Genomic DNA, 18,658 nt, shown 5'->3' with positions numbered 1-18,658 from the left:
CACAAAAAGCTTCTCGTAAAATGAGCCTAATGTTCTGCAGTTCTTCTAGCACAGCTTCTGAATATAACCTATGTTTTGTTTCACATTTATAAACATGCTGGTCTGATCTGTGTAATCTTCTTATACGGAAGAGTGTTCGAATGTTAACTTTGTTACACATTATATTATTAATAAAGAAACAAAGGTAAAAAAATTAACCAACAAAAGATGAATTCTTATGCTGAATTAAAGTTTTATGATCACTGGGGTATCCGATTATTCGTCTAATTACAACCCCGAACATCGTAAGCAATAGACATAAAAGAGGGACTAACTACTATCTTACTACACTTGAGAAATAAACAGTAAACGTTTATCCCCCCCCCCCCCCTTTTTTTTAAAAAAAAAAAAAAAAAAAAAAAAAAAAAAATTTTAAAAGATTAAAGAAAGAAAGAAAAAGCGAGAAAGAAAGAAAAATAGAGAGAGAAAGAAAGAAAGAAAAAAAGAAAGAAAAATAGAGAGAGAAAGAAAGTGTAATGTGCTCTAGTTGTAGGATACACCCTCCTACATAATCCTGACACTGCCAATCAAGGTCCACGGACATACATCGCTGGATTCAAAGCTGAACTGTAAATGTGAGTAAATGTTTTTTTGTTGTTGTTGTTTGTTTGTTTGTTTTTTTGTTTTTTTAAGAATTCATCTTTTGTTTGTTAATGTTTTTACCTTTGTTTCTTTACAAGTATCATTATTAATAATATAATGTGTAACAAAGTTAACATTCAAGCACTGTTCCGTATAAGATTGCACAGATCAGATCAGCATGTTTAATTCATTTTGCCGACGCTTGTAACTAACTATCGTACTACACTTGAGAGATAAACGGTAAACGTATATATATATATATATATAGGCTATATCTCAAACAATTCGCTTCTCATTAAAACTGTTGGCATCCGCGGTGTGGACGAACTATTATGATTATTATTATCATTATTATATTTAGCCTAAATAATACATTTTAAGTGATTAGGCTCAAAGACCGCAATTCAATTTATGTTTTAAACACTTAGTTCTTCTCCTTTTGTCGTATAAGAACTTGTCGATTTCACCAAAAACTTCTGGGGTTATTCAGAAAAGCACTGGTGATTTAAACGATTTATTAGTCAATATACTTGCATGAAGAATCGAATGGATTTATTTATTTATCTAAAAGGAACAAAACAGTTAAAAATAGGTTCTAAATGGCTATCCTTTGCTCTTTGTCACGTAGGCTAAATCACCCCCACCCACCGTGTTGTGTGACGCTATACATTACAGAACTCCCAGACATAGGCTATAGTTATATATAAGCCAAATTGTTAACATTTTATGAAAGAAATTAAAGAATATGGTACTACTTTGCACAATATTAGAAACAAAAAAAAGCTAAAAAGATATATGAAGATTTATGACTCGTGTTACATTTTTTGGTTAATTAAATGTTTTACATTTTTACACATATATAGGCTTTTATATTTTTTTCTTACTATGTATATGCACCTTTTTGTATTCCCCCTTTTCCTTTTTTCATATGCATATTTGTTGTGAGATGTATATGTTTATTTAAAAAATTGTACATAGTCTAGTTGCTTAAAAAACAAAAAACAAACGTCACCTAAAATTCAAAAAGATTCAAAGCCCTCAACATTTCTTGTCGGTACTGTTTCTGTAACATCTCTTTGGGTTATATTTTTAAAATGCTTTGGCCTATACCAAGAACCAGCAGCACTGGTCGGGTTAACATATAAGATTTTATTTAATTTTGTACATTTTCATTGCTGCTGGCATTTTGGCATTATCAGCGAAAGTATGAACAGGTAAAACCGGTACCACTAGTTTAAAGACAAACCTGCAAATCTTTTTTTTTTTTTTTTTTTTTTTTGAGGAGGCAGAAGCTTTCGGCACTCAGATGCTTTGATGATTCCGGACCGGTGTCAAGAAATAAAGTCTTGTACAAGTAATTTCATAATTGTCATGATTTATAGACATCAATAAATACTGTCTCACTACAAGATATACGAGGAAACTATCATTCTGACGCTCTTATAATTTGGGTAAGTTTGACCTTTTATATACTGCGATAATTGTTCAATTGATTAGGCTATTAGTACTAGTCGATTTGTAATTAAATTCGATCAGTAAAATCAAGTACATGTAGGCTATGTGCCTCTGAAATCTAATATTTGTAATATAGGCCTACTGTCATTGTGATAATTAAGACCGAATTTAAGAACCGTTTTGTGTCAACCCGTATCGAATCGAACTCTTCTATTGGTAAAACAGTTTTAAATCTCTGTTTTTATTTCAGCATTATTTTATGTTTTTTAATATGTAGCCTAACCGAATTAAAACAAGCGATACATCTGAACCCGTCTAATTAATTAACCTTCTGACGCATTAATTAGCATATTAAATCATAAATTACGTAAAATAAATAAAATATTTCTTTCATACCAAAACAATACTTTAGCCTACTTAGTTCAGTCACAGTGAACCGTAATTTGTACATTTAAGTAAAACTAAAGCGGAGTCGAAGTACCTTTTTATTTTATTTTATTTTATTTTCTGTTACTTTGAATTGAATTATATATCTAAAATCGAGTTAAAAGTGTGAAAACTCATACAAACAAGCAGAAATGACAGAAATTCCCATGACAAGTCATAACCTAATACATGATGTTGACATTTTGCGGGGAGGTGGCTTCAGAACACAGAAACGTGCCTTTTGAAGATTAAAACAAAAACACTAAAATGTTAACCATACTGACGCGTTTTTCTATTTTTTTAATGAAATTTTATTTGTCCACCAGGAACACTACGCATGCAAAAGATGAACATCTTCAGTAGACTGACGCCTCGTAACATCGCCCTCCTTTTGAGCTTCATGACCATCTTTCTTTTGTACACACCAAACCCGATCAATAATACCACAGACTCTTTTGATGATTCTATCTTTGAAGCTTCATGCTCCTGTAAAACTTGCATCATGGGCTTTATGGACGATGTCTGGTTCGTTTATCGATACGATCCCACCACTCCAGCTCTGCTCAACAGAAAAAACAGTGCTATGCGGCGAGACACCTACAAATGGTGGAGGGTAAGATTTGAAATATTAAATGCTTAATATTGTCAGTATTTAAATAGTAATCAAATACTTCAGTCTCGAGTAAATGTAGAACTACAGTTTACGTGTGTGTTTTATATGTATGTAGCCTATATATATATATAGAGAGAGAGAGAGAGAGAGAGAGAGTTTATTATTTTTTTTAACACAGCGCCCCTTATGAATTTTTAAAATGGCAGTTTTTTAATTTATATTTATAAAAGTAAAATAAAGTATTTTAACAATAATTGAAGAGATTTTTACATTTTGTTCTACCAAAGCATACCTCAAAAGTACCTCTTTTTAATTTAATTTAATTTGTTATGTGCCAAAATAACAGCTTAGTTTCTAGATTTCTGCATATAAATCTTAATAACAGCATAACATCCTGAATAGGTTACTAAAACAAGTCATGCGGCCAGGTGCGGAACACCCTAGAATCATGTTGAAATTCTCAATGTCTTATCTTGACGGCCTTCACACGAAGTCACTAAGTAAACCACTTTGATGCTTATCTTGATCTTTCAAATATTTATACAGGGTCTACAGCCATCAACATTCAGAGTTAACTACTCAGAGGTGGTGGATCAGCTGTTTTCTCTCTTCCCTGATAAAGAGCACTACTCAGATGCCGGTCCAGATCGCTGCAGAACCTGTGCTGTGGTGGGAAACTCTGCAAACCTTCTGGGATCCCATTATGGGTCTCTCATAGATTTCCATGATGTTGTCATTAGGTACTAGAAGAAAAGATTATTAAACAGAATAATCATATTAATGTTCTCTACAACAGCAGTTCTTCTTTAGGAATAATTCTTTAGAAAACCCATTACCTGTGTTGTTCTCTCAGGATAAATAAAGGCCCGACAAAAGGTTATGAGAAGGATGTGGGGTCCAAGACGACTCACCGGATTCTGTATCCAGAGAGTGCTGTGGACTTGGACAACTCCACCCATCTTGTCCTTTTTCCCTTTAAGATTCGAGACATGCAGTGGCTCATAAGTACCTTCACCACAAGACACATCACACGGTGAGCACTGTTTAAAAAAAAAAAACAGTTAAACAAATACGAAATAATGTATATTTGCATAATTAGTAAGCCATCTTTTTGTTCCTCAGCACATACACACGAGTCAAATCTTCAATCAACGCAGACGAGAACAAGGTAAGTATCCATGTCATCATAAAATTTATGATCAAGAGACTGATTATTAGCCTTAAAATGTACTATGAGACATGTATGTCCCATAAATGTTTTTGTTTCTGTCTCTTCAGGTGATGATCCTCCACCCTGCTTTCATAAAATACGTCTATGAGAAATGGCTGCTGAAACATGGCAGATATCCATCTACTGGCTTCATTACAATACTATTTGCCTTGCATATCTGTGATCAGGTAAAACTGTTTGCACCTTTCAGTTTAGACTTCTTATATAAACAGAGGTTCCATTTGTGAAAGACACATGATATATTAGGAAAAAAAATATACACATGAAATGTAAATATTTAATTCCCTAAAATGTCCCTCAACTCCCTGACTGTACCAAAAACAAGGATGAAACAATATACAAAGAAAAATGTACCCCCCCCCCCCCACTTCAGCTTCCCTATTAACTCACACCAATATACAGAGAAAGGCTAAATAAAAAGAAAATTATCTGCTATTTATCATTAGCTTTTCAACAAAGCGAAAACAGGGTCAGGTATTATCTCCAGACACAGTTCACCACAGAAGCACTATTAGCCACTTGCTAACAATGGCCCTAAAATAATTTGCATGTGCACACAAAATTTGATCTTAATGATAATCTTCTTCTTAAATGGGATCAGTTTTATTCAAATTTTGTTTACACAGGCTTTCATCCAATATGATTTTCAGATTCAATATTCTATTATTAATGGGTTAGAATTGTTGCATATTTCCAGATTCACTGTCAGAAAAAATGTTCAAAATTTGTACCTTCAGGGGTACAATGGCTTGTCACTGGCGCAGTTCCCTCAAGGGTACACCCGTTGTACCCTTTCACATGGGTACGTATCTGTACGCTTGTAGTATGTACCTTTCAAAGGCAAATATATACCTCTGCTGACAAAATTGTACCTTATACTGCTACGGTACCATAATGTACCTTTAAAAAAGGTGCAAATATGTCTTTTTAAGGGTTCTGACCCAGTGACAAGCCTTTTGTACCCTTTTATGGCAAATTTGTACTCCATACAGCACATTAAAAAGACCAGAATGCTGTTCATCACATTTATTAAACATTCAAAACTATTACATTCTCACATTTTTCACAGGATGAATGTTTTAAGCTCTATCACAATGTGTCATAACAGGATGCATACATTGAGCAATTTTACTTTTTCAAAAACAGTTGTTTATACTCTTTAACTTTTTTAAACATTTTATAAAATTGTAAACAGCAAGCTTACAATTGTAAAAATTAAGCTTATTTTATTTTTTTTTCAAAATCAGTATATCAGTTTCATTGACCATTTTTTTTACCATGTAATAAAACATGTAAGATTAAGTAATTTCACCTTTTTCAAAACAGCACTAGATCTCATTTTAAGTAAATTTTTCTACTGCATTTTACATTTTCTAAAAACAGTTTTGAACATCAAGAATTTTAAAGCAATCTTTTTCCAACAGTACACATTTCAGTAAGTGTAACTTTATACCCTTAAAACATTTAATCTCAAACACATTTCACCAAACACAGCATTACACATTTAATTACACATTTAATAACTTTTTAAACATTTTTGAGGATCACAAACAATTTGTCATCAGCAGAGTACGTGTCAAGAGCCTGAAAGTCCATCTCTTGCCCTGGTTTTATAACACTCCATTCAAAGTCAACTTTTACTGTGTATGCATGGAAGTGTGAATCATATGAGACAGGTATTAAAAACTTGCCACACAGAAACCATACAGTATTTCCTCTGCATGGACATAGTCGACTATGAATACATCTTTTAAGTCATACTTCACATTGTCAGCAGTCTCATTTGAAACACGGTGAATGTCGAAATCTTCTTTCCATGAATATTTGTAGAAAAGAAATTCTGTAGGTCTAATGGGAGCAATGACAACTGTGGCGGGAGGAGCAAACAACAGACACAGTGGGTGTGGCGTCAGGCCTCGGAGAGGCTTTTATTAACAGAAAAAAAAACATGGAATAAAAGTGTCCAAAAGGGGAAGAGTGTCCAAAATAAACAGGGAATCTGGTGTCCTCGTCGTGCTGCAGGGTATGTGAAGGGCAGGTAGTGTTCAGGAAGGAAGGGTCCAGCTAAGGGGCGCAGTCCGGCGGCCGCACGTGCTCCCCTCTTCCGTACAGGTATCTGACTCCTCTATAGTTGGCGTTCTGAATGTAGACCCTAGAACTGCCGAACACAAACAGTGCATGAGAATGACACAGAAGAGAAGATATCACTGAATGAAGTCGTTAATTTTGTTTTGTCTTTGCACATAAAAAGTATTCTCATTACTTCATGACATTAATGTTGAACCACTGCAGACACGTGGACTATATTAACTATTTAAGTCTGATGAGACCAAGATGGCGGTGCGTACACATCGTGAGACTCAGCGTCTCTCCAGTTTTTGCAATTTTGCAGTATTTTTCCTGCTCATCTCGGGTCTGTTCGTACTGAACAGCTTTGCCTTAACATCTTACACCCAACAGTAGTTTTTGGATATTGGTGTGCACTTTCCCAACAGTTTTATCACCAATCCTCGACTCATCCCCAAGATCTCCAGAACACCTGAGGCTACGCACTCTACCCGGCCGGGTGGAAGTGCTCGCAGGCAGCGTCAAGATCATAAACAAAGGTGGGGGGAAGCGCGGAGGTCTAAAGGCCGATTTATACTTCTGCGTCGAGTGTACGCCGTAGTGTACGTCGTAGGCTACGCACGTAGGCGACGCCGTCGTGAGCATTTATACTTCTGCGTATGTCTGTTTTGCTCTGCAGTTACACCGCCGAAACGCTAGTTGACGCGAGCGGGTTCCACTGTGTGGAAAACCGACGTTGGAGGAAATCTCCCTCCACGAATTCGCTGCCGTCTGGCAGTCTTTGTAATCTCCCGAAGAGGAGTCATACAGATGGCTGTATTTCTTCACTTCTTCAATTTAATCGCTCGGTCACTTGGTCCATTTCCATGTTGGCTCTTCAATGAATTTCGGAATTTAAAAATGGCGGGCGGTCCAGAGTGCAGAAGATCATTCCGGAAATGCGTAGGAGGAAACGTGATACTACCAAGCCGACCAATCACAGATCTTGCAGTCCGCGTCGTCGCGACGCGTAGTTACATTTTTGAGGAGGTGCGCGTCAGGGTACGGCGAAGGGTACGACGTATGGTACACGTCAATGCGTATGCTACGCCGTACCTACTACGCGCACCCGACGCAGAAGAATAAATTGGCCTTAAGAGCTAAGCTAAAGCTAACACCGCTCTGGCTCTCTTTACCCAGCATTTTCCCTGCTAATGTGCAGTCACTGGTAAACAAAACTGACGAATTACGACTTCGCATCACCCACAGTAAGACACTTTTGGATTGCAATGTCATGGTTTTCACAGAAACATGGCTACACAGTGACGTACCCAATAATGCTATTGAGCTAGCCGGACGCTACATGATCCGGGCAGATAGGACAGCAGATGACTCCGGCAAGACAAGAGGCGGCAGATTGTGCATTTATGTTAAAGCTCAGTGTACAAACACTGTGATTGTTGGGAGACACTGCTCAGCTAACCTAGAGTTTCTCATGGTTAAGTGTAGACCTTTTTATCTGCCGCGGGATTTCACTTCCACCATTATAACTGCAGTCTATATCCCACCGGATGCTAATGCCAAGCTTGCTATGAACAAACTGCATGCGGCCATTAGTAAACAACAGACTGCTCACCCAGAGGCTGCTTTTACTGTCACGGGTGACTTTAATCACTCCAGATTAAAGACAGTGCTCCCCAAATTCCATCAACATGTTTCCTGCCATTCTAGAGGAGACAAAACTTTGGATCATGTTTACACAAACATTGATGGAGCTTGCATTGTGACCCCCTCCCCCACCTGGGACAGTCTGATCACCTTTCTTTGGTTCTCACCCCTCATCAACCGTGTGAAGCCATCAGTGAGGACCATCAAAGTTTGGCCAACTGGAGCAGACTCTTTACTTCAGGACAGATTTCAAAACAAGGACTGGAGTATGTTTGCTTCTCAGGCTGCCTGTGGCTCTCACATGGACATTGATATCTATACCTCCTCTGTACTGGATTACATCAACACCACCATTGACAGTGTTACAACAGAAAAACAGATCACACCGTACCCTAATCAGAAGCCATGGATGAACAAGGAGGTGTGACTCCTGCTGAAAGCACGCAACACTGTCTTCAGATCAGATGACGCTCAGGCCTACAGCAAATCCAGGGGTAACCTGAGGAGGGGTATCAATAAGGCCAAGTACTGCTACAAGCTAAAGGTAGAGGAACACTTTTGCAACTCTGACCCCCGACGCATGTGGTAGGATATCCATGTCATCAGTGACTACAAGCCAAGCAACTCTACTCCAACGGTCACAGACGTCTCCTTCCTTAACAAGCTAAATTACTTTTATGCTCGCTTCAACAGCGACAGCAAGGAGACAGCCACCAAGATCACACTCTCAGCAAACCACCAACCCCTCAAACTCACCTTCATAGATGTCTACACTGCATTCAGCCGGATCAACGCACGCAAGTCTGCTGGCCCGAACGGCATTCCTGGACATGTGCTTAGGGCATGTGCAGAGCAGCTTGCAGGGGTCTTCACAGACATTTTCAACCTATCCCTCACCCAAGCAACTGTGCAAACATGCTTTAAGTCCACATCCATTGTGCCAGTGCCGGAACACTCCTCCCCGATGTGCCTGAATGACTACCGCACCGTAGCACTCACACCTATAGTTATGAAGTGCTTTGAGTGACTGGTTCTAGCACACCTCAAGGAGTGCCTACCACCCACACTGGACCCACACCAATTTGCCTACCGTAGCAATAGGAGCACAGAGGATGCAGCATGCACAGTTCTGCACTCTGTACTCACATACTTGGACAATAACAACACATATGTACGGATGTTGTTTGTTGACTTCAGCTCAGCATTTAACACTGTCATTGCTTAAAATCAGACCACAAAACTTGGAGGCCTGGACATTAACACCTCCCTCTGTAACTGGATTATGGACTTTCTGACCAACAGACCTCAGCATGTTAGGTCAGGCCACACCTGCTCCATCACCATCACACTCAACACCGGCATACCACAGGGCTGTGTGCCGAGCCCATTCCTCTACTCCCTCTACACCCACGACTGCAAGCCTGTGTATGGATCAAACTCCATCATTAAGTTTGCAGATGACACCACGGTGATTGGCCTCAACAGAGACAACGATGAGACTGCCTATAGGGAGGAGATACAGCACCTGTTGGTGGTGTGCTGACAACAACCTGCTCCTTAACACCAGCAAGACAAAAAAGAAGCTCATTGTGGACTTCAGGAAGAAGAAAGGAAACATGCATGACCCCATCCACATTAACGGGATGGTTGTTGAACGTTTCTCCAGCTTCAAGTTCCTGGGAACCACCATCTCGGAGGACTGTCCTGGACCACAAACACCTCCAGCCTGGTCAAGAAGGCTCACCAACGCCTCTTCTTCCTTAGGACACTGAAGGAGAACCATCTGTCTTCAGCCATCCTGGTGAACTTTTACCGGTGTGAGATCGAGAGCATCCTGACCAGTTGTATCACAGTCTGGTATGGGAACTGCTCAGTTGCTGACCACAAGGCACTGCAGAGGGTGGTGAAACCGCCCAACGCATCACAGGGTCACCACTTCCTGCTATTGAGGACATCCAGAGAAAACGCTGTCTACGTCAAGCTTGCTGCATTCTTATAGCGTTACTCCACCGCAAAATTAAAATATTGTCATTAATCACTTACCCCCATGTCGTTCCAAACCTACAAAAGCTTTGTTCTGAGATGCAGATGGCGTATGCTCTTCTGTGTCAGCCGTGCTGCGCCGATGCACTGTTTTCATTCAAACCAAAACGTAAATACAGGTAAAAAACGTATCCTTGTGGAGCGGCTGACACAGAAGAGTGTAAGCCACCTGCGTACTGCTCAGAATTGCCAAAATGGCGCTACGCTGATTTGGAGAGAGACAGAGAGGAATTGTTGAATAAAGTTGTTATTTTTGTTTTCTTTGTGTACAAAAAGTATTCTCGTCACTTCATAACATTACGGTTGAATCACTGATGGCAGATGGAATATTCTGACGATGCTTTTCATACTTTCCTGAACCTTAACACTTTTATTTATTTGGCAGTCTACGGGACAGTCTCTAGCCTACCAGTTTTCATCCAAAATATCTTAAATTGTGTTCCGAAGACAAACAAAGCTTTTACGGGTTTGGAACGACATGGGGGTAAGTGAATAATGACAAAATGTTCATTTTGCGATGGAGTATTCCTTTAAGGACTCTTCTCACCCTGACATAGACTGTTTAACCTCCTGGGAGGCACTTCAGGAGCCTCCGGACAAGGACCAGTAGACTCAGGAACAGCTTTTTCCCTACAGCTGTCTCCTTACTGAATTCTCCCACCCCACACACCCCCACTTTCCACATACACACACCAAACACACACACTCCACACCCCTCCTCATCACTACATCTGGTTTACAAATAAACAAACAAAAAACATTTCACTTGTTATTACTTGCACTACTGTCTGCTCATCCAGAAAACTGAATGATCCATTTGCACACTGGAATATTTTTCTATGCACTTTTTTACTGTCCATTGCACTAGTGTAAATGATGTTCATATGTTCGTATGTTTCTGCTTATAGTGTACGTACACTTATTACATGATCCATCTGTATAGTATGTTCATAGTACACCTATCTGTATATCATGCTGATAGTATTTAAAAATCTGTAAATTATGTCCATAGTACTGCCTTATCTGTATATTTATTGTACATTTGTAACATATTGTAGACACTGTCTATCCTGTACTTACTGCTTATTGCACTTCTGTTTAGATGCTAACTGCATTTCATTGCCTTGTACCTTATGTGCAGTGACAATAAAGTTGAATCTAATCTTATCATCTAGTCTATGTTTGTATTAACTCACTGGACCTTGAATTTGGAATTTGGACTTGAAATTGCTGTCTATGGATGAGTCATATACCTCTTGGATTTCATTAAAATTTGTGGTGGGCATAGATTAATTTTTTTAATCTAGATTAATCTCACGGTAATCTTGGAATTAATCTAGATTAATCTAGATTAAAATGGCTCATTTGAATTCTGCCGAAGGCATTCAAATTATGTTAAATAAGATGTACTTGTTAGTACTGATAGAGCTGTGCTGCACTCAAACATAGTAGTTTGACGACGACTCTTCCCCTACGCTACAATTGCTTGGCCCGGCATCTTCCGCATTAGCTAAGGGATGCTTTGCGTTTAGGTGGTACTTGAGATTGGAAGAACTCCTACAGTAAACTAATTCCGCATTGTACAAGTTGCAAACAACCTTATGCCTGTTTCACACATACTCCGTATGCAGTGCGTATGCGTTGCATTTTTTTTTTTACGCACCCATGTTAGCGGTTTCCAGCGTTCACGCGGTTGTGGTCCGTCAGTGCGTTCCAGGAGCGGTGCGTCTGCAGATGTGCAGCGATCGTTTACGTACCGAGTCTATTTTGCTGTGCTGCATGCGCTGAATTAAAATGACGGCGCATTGTTCGCGGTAAAAATTAACATGGATTGACACGGAAATGCAGTAATTTCACAATAAATGTATACTAATTAAAGCCTATTGTTTTTCACACGCAACACATGGGTTTTGGCTAGGTTTAAAACAAGAAAAAGAGCACCTTTAGATAAACGAGGCAACATGATATAGGCCTATGCACTTTTATGGAAGCAGAAAAACAAAGTTCATTAAGAATCGTGCGATTGCTTGTAATAAAGATTTAAATGCAAAAGGCACAAGAGTCGACTGTTTGTCAGCGGTGCTTTAATTTTAAATATTTGCGATATCCCAACAAGAAAAGTAGGCTAATTGTCAGGGGCGCCCCCACTGGGCTTTTCGGGGACAGTTTTTGCGCAGTTGTGGATCGGTCAGTATCCAAATATTTTTCAAGGTTTTTTTTTTTTTCTTAGGCAGACCTGTATTCTTGGTAATGTGTGGTCTGTTTTGGTTCTTGTTCAAAGTTGTTTGTCATTCCTTTTTCTGTGCTACTTTTATGTTATACAACAGACATTAATATCTTTATTTATTTCATTTGAATTTTAAAAGGATTGCGCACTCGGATGGTTTGGCATATAGAGTTACTTTAAGGAGATCTCTTTTTGTGGGATTGGATTGTGCCATCTTCTGGTCGAGCATCTGTTGCCTCAGTGTGTGGAGGAATTGTTGATCACATTACAATGCCTTTTTCTGTCAAATCTGTTTGGAATCAGGAACTATCTGACTGTTATTTGTCTGTCGACTTGGGAGAAAGTGTGGTCTAACCTCAGTTTGGCTTCTGAAGAATTGGCTCATCATCTTATATGTTTGTATGTTTCAAAGCTGTTAATAGAGCATGTATGGTGACACTGAGTGTGTGGATAATATCTGTTGTTGTTGTTTTGTGATGTTTATTGTGTGTGTTATAATAAATTTAAAAAAAAATTATCACAAAAAAAAAACAGCTGGCCCATTAGAAACTACTTTAAATGAAAAAAATTATCTTTCATTTGTATTACTTTTAAGTAACAAAATACTTCAAATGCATGTCAACAAAGCATTGCTTCATAGATATGCATTCAAAGTATTTATGCTGCTTTACAGGTTGCTGACTTACATTGTGTGTTCTATCATGGCTTCATGAAGAACTCTAATAATTCTGTGTCTATCCTCAGAGGACTTCTGGCATGGTTCTTTGTTATCAAGCTTGGTCTGAAGATCTCTAGGAAATGGTGGAATGGCAAATCCAGAAGGCAGTATACCACTAGTTGCATTTCTGCAGTGAGGATGGGGTAGTACTGTAGTTAAGAACTTGCATTAGTAGTAATACTGATGATTAGCCACTATGCTGAACATGTATTTTTTGTAATAACAGCTGAATATAAACAGTGCGACTAATTGACTACATAATTGATTACGTTGACACATCGTTCCAGCCCTACTTAACTGTTTCATACAGTATATTATAAATATAAAAACTCCACATTTTGAGGCATAAAAAAAAAAAAATCAATATCGGACGACCACTAAACATAGGACCAATCTAATACACAATACTCAATGTTATACTTACATTTCTGTAGTCAAAGTTTGTTGATAAGATTCTGCTGGCACTGGTTCTAGTGTTATTGTCACCACCTCCTTCATCTTGTGTACAAATTTGTTAAACTTGGCCTTGAAATAAGGAGCCTTGAAATAAATATGAGATCATGTTCTCTGTGAGGCAACATTCTATTGTTTCCCCATCCACGTCATTTTCTGAAGGAAAAAAAAATCAGTGTGAGCTCGAGGTTTTAACATCAACAATAAAATCAATGTCTTTTTCAATGGACATTTATCAGTATAAAAATTCCTTTAATTAAAATAATAATAATAATAATAATAATAATAATAATAATAATAATAATAATAATAATAATAATAATAATAAAACTCTATATGTATACACCAAGGGTTCTCAACTCTGGACCGCGAGATCCATTTTCCTGCAGAGTTTAGCTCCAGTCCTAATTAAACACACCTGAACAAGTTCATCAAGGTCTTTAGGATCACTAGAAAGTTACAAGCAGGGGAGTTTGATCAAGGTTGGAGAGTCATTCTATAATTAGTGTTACATTTCATGTCCACGGACTCTATTATCAAGTTTACTAGTTTTTCAATAACTTTTCACTTCAAACAATGATCACTTTTATATCAGGGGACATTTCTAATTCATTTAATACAAAAATCCAATGGATATCCATCTTTTATCTTGCAAAAATGGCATATTCTATACTAGAATTTGCTGTTTTTGTGCGGTCCAATTTGGTAAATGTGAGATTTTTCAATTCAGATTAGCTCTAAAATACATGTTTCTGTATATATTTCTTATAAATATTTGTCCAAAATAATAATTTAATTATGAGAAATCTTGCTCATGCATTTACTTTAAATCATCAATTTTGTGTGTGTCCGAGAAATCCAGTGTCAACTGTATTACTCCCTATAAAACCCCCTATAAACCAGTGGCGGCTCGTCAGGGCCAAAATTTTGAGGTGAAAATGGGAGGAGGACTATTTAATGTTAACAAAATTCACAATTAATTTTGCCTCCTCTATTTTAAAACCCACTAGCCGCCACTGCTATAAACAAGCAATGGTTTGTTCCAAAGTCACATATCCAACATTACATCATATATTTTCGTTTCTTTTTTTTTTTTTTTTTTTTTTTTTTTTTTTTTTTTTTTTGAGGGAAATTTGAAAACAGTGCAAAGCCATAACTTCTCCTCTTCAATATTTTATCTAGATTATTGTCTGCACATAGAGTAGATTAAATGACCGTCAACTGTGTTATCAACATGTTCTGGTGAACTTGCGTCACGTTATATTTATAGGCTAAATATGTAGAGAAAGAATATAAAAACAAAAGTTAATCAAGGTCATGTACTCCAAAGTCGGCAGTTTGCACAAGGCACCAAAAATGGCAGAAATGTCAACTGTGTTACCTGTCAATGTTGGCAATTCAGTGTCAGTTTATACTCCCACTGAGTGTTGTTGATAAAAATATATATGCACAAACTATTGTCATTACACAGAAGTTACATATTGCCTAAAACCATGGAGAACAATAGATATACTTAACTGATCTAATCACGGCCACAATTTCTATGAAAAATTAAACCAAACATTCATTTTTTTATTTTTTTTCATCTACTTCATAAATGAACAATTGCCATTTTCTTTAATTTTTTGAATTTTACTTTTGTTAAATTGTGCCTTTAAAAAATTATCATTTGAATAAATAAAATCTAAACAATCCACTATTTTACCATACAATTTTCACCTTACAATGTACCACAAACGCACCATTAGCACGGGGGTGTGGCCGCAGACTGTTTCACAAACGCTTAAGGTGGCTTAATGTATCCTACTAAAACAGTGACACTGGAGGAGACACCTTATTAATAATAAACATATATGCTATTATTTACAGACAAGCATAATAGCCTAGAACATTAAAGCAAATTGCGCTAAATTGCATGTTAGCCTACTGAATGATGTGCATCAGAGGAGATTTAGAAGTGGGTACACGCAAAGCCGACAGATAAAGAGGTGGGTATAGCCTACGTCGTATACCCTCCACTACACCACTGTATAATCAAATGTAGCTTTTACAGCTCAAACATTACACAGGGATATATGTAGACGGATTTCCGTGGCTAATGGTACAGCCCACAGCACATATTGTAAGATAAAAAAAATGAAAAAAAGAAAATCTAAAATTAGATTTTATTTATTCATATGATCAATTTCTGAATAAATAAAATGAATGTTTGGATTCATTTTTCATTTTTGCATTTGCACCATATGGTCTGAAAATTGAATTGTGAAGCGTTACACGGACCATCATCCTTCATGATAGCATCCCACAGTACACCCATTATGAAGCCCCAAATTCATATTTTCAAATCAGTTAGACATTTAACCTTAAAAACTCTGGTGAATAGACTCAAAAACCTTCACACAAATGTGTAATCAAACATGTGGGACTTCATTCATGTTTCATTTGACACGACATTTGCCTGTAACACAATTGACAAAATAATGAATCAAATGTTAATTTTCATTAACATATTTAAAAAGTCATTAGCGCTTAAGCTTGCCAAGCAATTAATTTAGCACATTAAGGGTATATATTATTCAACCACCTAATTTATTTATCAAAAAAGAATACTTATTTTCTGACTTTTTGGCTGACATGAAATGTACCCCTAAATATAGAATGACTCTGGAGCTAAACTCTGCAGGAAAATGGATCTCGCAGGCCAGATTTAAGAACCTCTGGCATACACTCTCAGAAAAAGGTACAAAACTGTCACTGGGACAGTACCCTAAGGTACAAAAGCTAAAAGGTACTAACATGTACACAATGTACTAACAGAGAAATTTAAGTTTTTTTTCTGAGAGTGTATGATTAGAAGCAAAATCATTTAAATTAGCAGCTCAAAGACTATAAATTTCTTTTCGATTCATTTTTCATTTTTCTTTTTTTTTTCTACAATGTGTGCCAACAACAGCAAATTTTGTGTTATTTATATTCGGGTACAATAATTTGATTAGACATTCTAATTCTAAGAACATTGATATTTTGTTGTTATCACTTTTAAAAGGCCGAGAGCAAATCATTACCGACAGAAATACAAAAACAAACTACCAAATTACTAATTCAGCGAATCATCCACTGACAGTAATGTGGATTGTAATGCATCTACCGGGCACACAGATTGTGAGTGATGCTGTGAAGCGGTAGGAAAACACGGAGCGGATTATCGAATCAGCGGATCTTTTAGCGGAGCGGTAACACTGCTTTGAGCGGAACCCCCAATCCTTTGAGGGCAACTCAGCCGATGAGGGCAAAGGGGCAGTGGCTCTAGCCACCGGGCCACCCCCTGTGCACGGCCCTGCTATGTTTAGGGAACAACATTTTCTCGTGGCCAAGATTTTAATGCGCAAGCAAACTTTATGATTATACCAGGTTGCAATGGTGATGCATTAAACTCGTGGCCATGACATAAGAATGATCTCGGTTCGCCAATTACAAATTATCCCGTTTCCGTGAGTTAATTTTTATCTTGTAGCACAACAAATCTCACTGAATATGCATGCAACAAATCTAACTCCATTTTAAAGTGTTTCTCAACGGGGGCATTCAGAGAGCATCTTGGGGCACTATAAGCAATTTTTAAATGTGGAATTTACCCACCAAAATTACCATTAATTATCTTTTTTGATTAATTAGATGTATCCTTGACTTAAAATAACAATTTCTTAAAAATCGTAATGACATTTGAATTGTATTCTACATATAATTACAGTCCCCATTATAAACACAAAATAATAATCGACTTTAATTTATTTATTTATTTATTTATTTATTTATTTATTTATTTATTTGATGGGGGTGCTTAGGGACCTTGATAATGGGGTAGGGAGGCCCAAAAAAGGCTGAAAACCACTGCCATAGGGGTAAAACTTTTTAATTAGAAAAATGACTGCACCTTTAGGAGAAGTATAATTGATTTGAACATTGTGAAATGACAAAACTGCTCTGTCTCTTACACAGGTGAATGTCTTTGGGTTTGGGGCTTCAAGTACTGGAACCTGGCATCATTACTTTGACAAAACTCGTACTCACTATAAAGCTGGCCCTCATGGTGGAGACTTTGAAAACAAAACAATGCATCAGCTTCAGCAGAGAAACAAGATTTCAATATATAAAGGATATAGATAAAAAAAAGACCAAAATCATACATGGACTTTTTTTTTTTTTTTTTTATGGTCTGTTAATTTTTGTTGTTGTTGTTGTTGTTGTTGTTTTGCCCAAAACAAAAAACTTTTGGAAAGAGATATGTTGTGGCCGTGTGATCCTATGTTGAGGGAACGACACCATTTTCTTGTGGCCAAGAGTTTAATGCATTAACAAACCTTATGATTACCCCAGTTTTGCTATGTTCATGCAGGTTTGTTTACACATTAAAAGGATAAAAAAGGCAGTTCTTCCAATTAATGAAAGATCTCAAAATGAAGTATACCAAGACAGCTACGAAAATTTATGTAAAAATTAATGGTAAATAAATCAATTTTTACTACGAATGTTAACTAACAATGATATTATTGTTTAGAGAGCTGTAGAAAAGGCTAAAGTACTAATATATAAAACATCTGGAATGTTTGTATGGAATCAGATCATAATCTTTCAAATCCTATTTTGGCTAACCCTTAAATGCATACCTCGGGTCATTAGTGACTAGGGACTTCATTCACTACACTCTACCACGTTAATTTTTTAAACTCTGCGTGAACCGGAAGTTACGACCGACTTTACATTTGTATTGTGATGTACTTTGAATGAGAGAAAACCGAGGGTATGGATTGTTTTTTTCTACTGTGAACTGATTGGATGTAGTAAAGTATTAGGGATGGGCGATACCATTTATTTTGTTTTCAATACTATACCGATATTTTTCAAGGCATTATCATTGATATTGATACCGATACGATACTTCTGAATTAAACTGTTAAATTATGAAATTTATTAAATTATTAAATTACTAAGAGTAAAATGGGTAATGATAAGCTCTTAACTTTGTTAAGAATGAATTTTAACATTCAATACACCTTAATTGTAATTTATTAGGTTATATTTTTGTCTACATATGGTTCAAATGTGTTTTTATTTACACGTGATTTAAATCTACAAATACTATAGTTGAACTGTGGT

The 18,658-nt window shown here is 37.1% G+C and overlaps 1 protein-coding gene across 5 annotated transcripts; it reads left to right on the top strand.

Annotated features, from left to right (window-relative positions):
* The first annotated feature begins 471 nt into the window (after positions 1-471).
* LOC109111208 (CMP-N-acetylneuraminate-beta-galactosamide-alpha-2,3-sialyltransferase 1-like) lies at positions 472-18,658 on the top strand. Of its 5 annotated transcripts, none has more exons than XM_042776253.1 (8): positions 490-614; positions 1,911-2,072; positions 2,829-3,115; positions 3,662-3,855; positions 3,969-4,148; positions 4,238-4,283; positions 4,394-4,513; positions 17,501-18,658. In XM_042776253.1, the coding sequence occupies exons 3-8, from the start codon at positions 2,840-2,842 to the stop codon at positions 17,666-17,668; spliced, it is 984 nt and encodes a 327-aa protein (XP_042632187.1). In that variant the 5' UTR covers positions 490-614; positions 1,911-2,072; positions 2,829-2,839; the 3' UTR covers positions 17,669-18,658. The 5 variants fall into 5 exon arrangements, with proteins under 5 accessions (XP_042632190.1, XP_042632191.1, XP_042632187.1 ...); XM_042776254.1 differs by having other exon boundaries at positions 555-614; positions 1,904-2,072; XM_042776255.1 differs by having other exon boundaries at positions 571-614; positions 1,907-2,072.

The sequence above is a fragment of the Cyprinus carpio genome, chromosome A19, assembly GCF_018340385.1.
Source record: "Cyprinus carpio isolate SPL01 chromosome A19, ASM1834038v1, whole genome shotgun sequence".
Lineage (NCBI taxonomy): Eukaryota > Metazoa > Chordata > Actinopteri > Cypriniformes > Cyprinidae > Cyprinus > Cyprinus carpio.
The sequence above is the reverse complement of the archived record's forward strand: the minus strand, read 5'-3'. Positions and strand labels throughout refer to the sequence as shown.

Excerpts from the sequence above, each read along its gene's own strand:
- LOC109111208 (XM_042776256.1), top strand. The coding sequence starts at position 2,840 with ATGCAAAAGATGAACATCTTCAGTAGACTGACGCCTCGTAACATCGCC. Across the intron at positions 4,284-4,393 it reads TCAACGCAGACGAGAACAAG|GTGATGATCCTCCACCCTGC; the intron begins GTAAGTATCCAT and ends CTGTCTCTTCAG. Across the intron at positions 4,514-17,500 it reads CCTTGCATATCTGTGATCAG|GTGAATGTCTTTGGGTTTGG; the intron begins GTAAAACTGTTT and ends TCTCTTACACAG.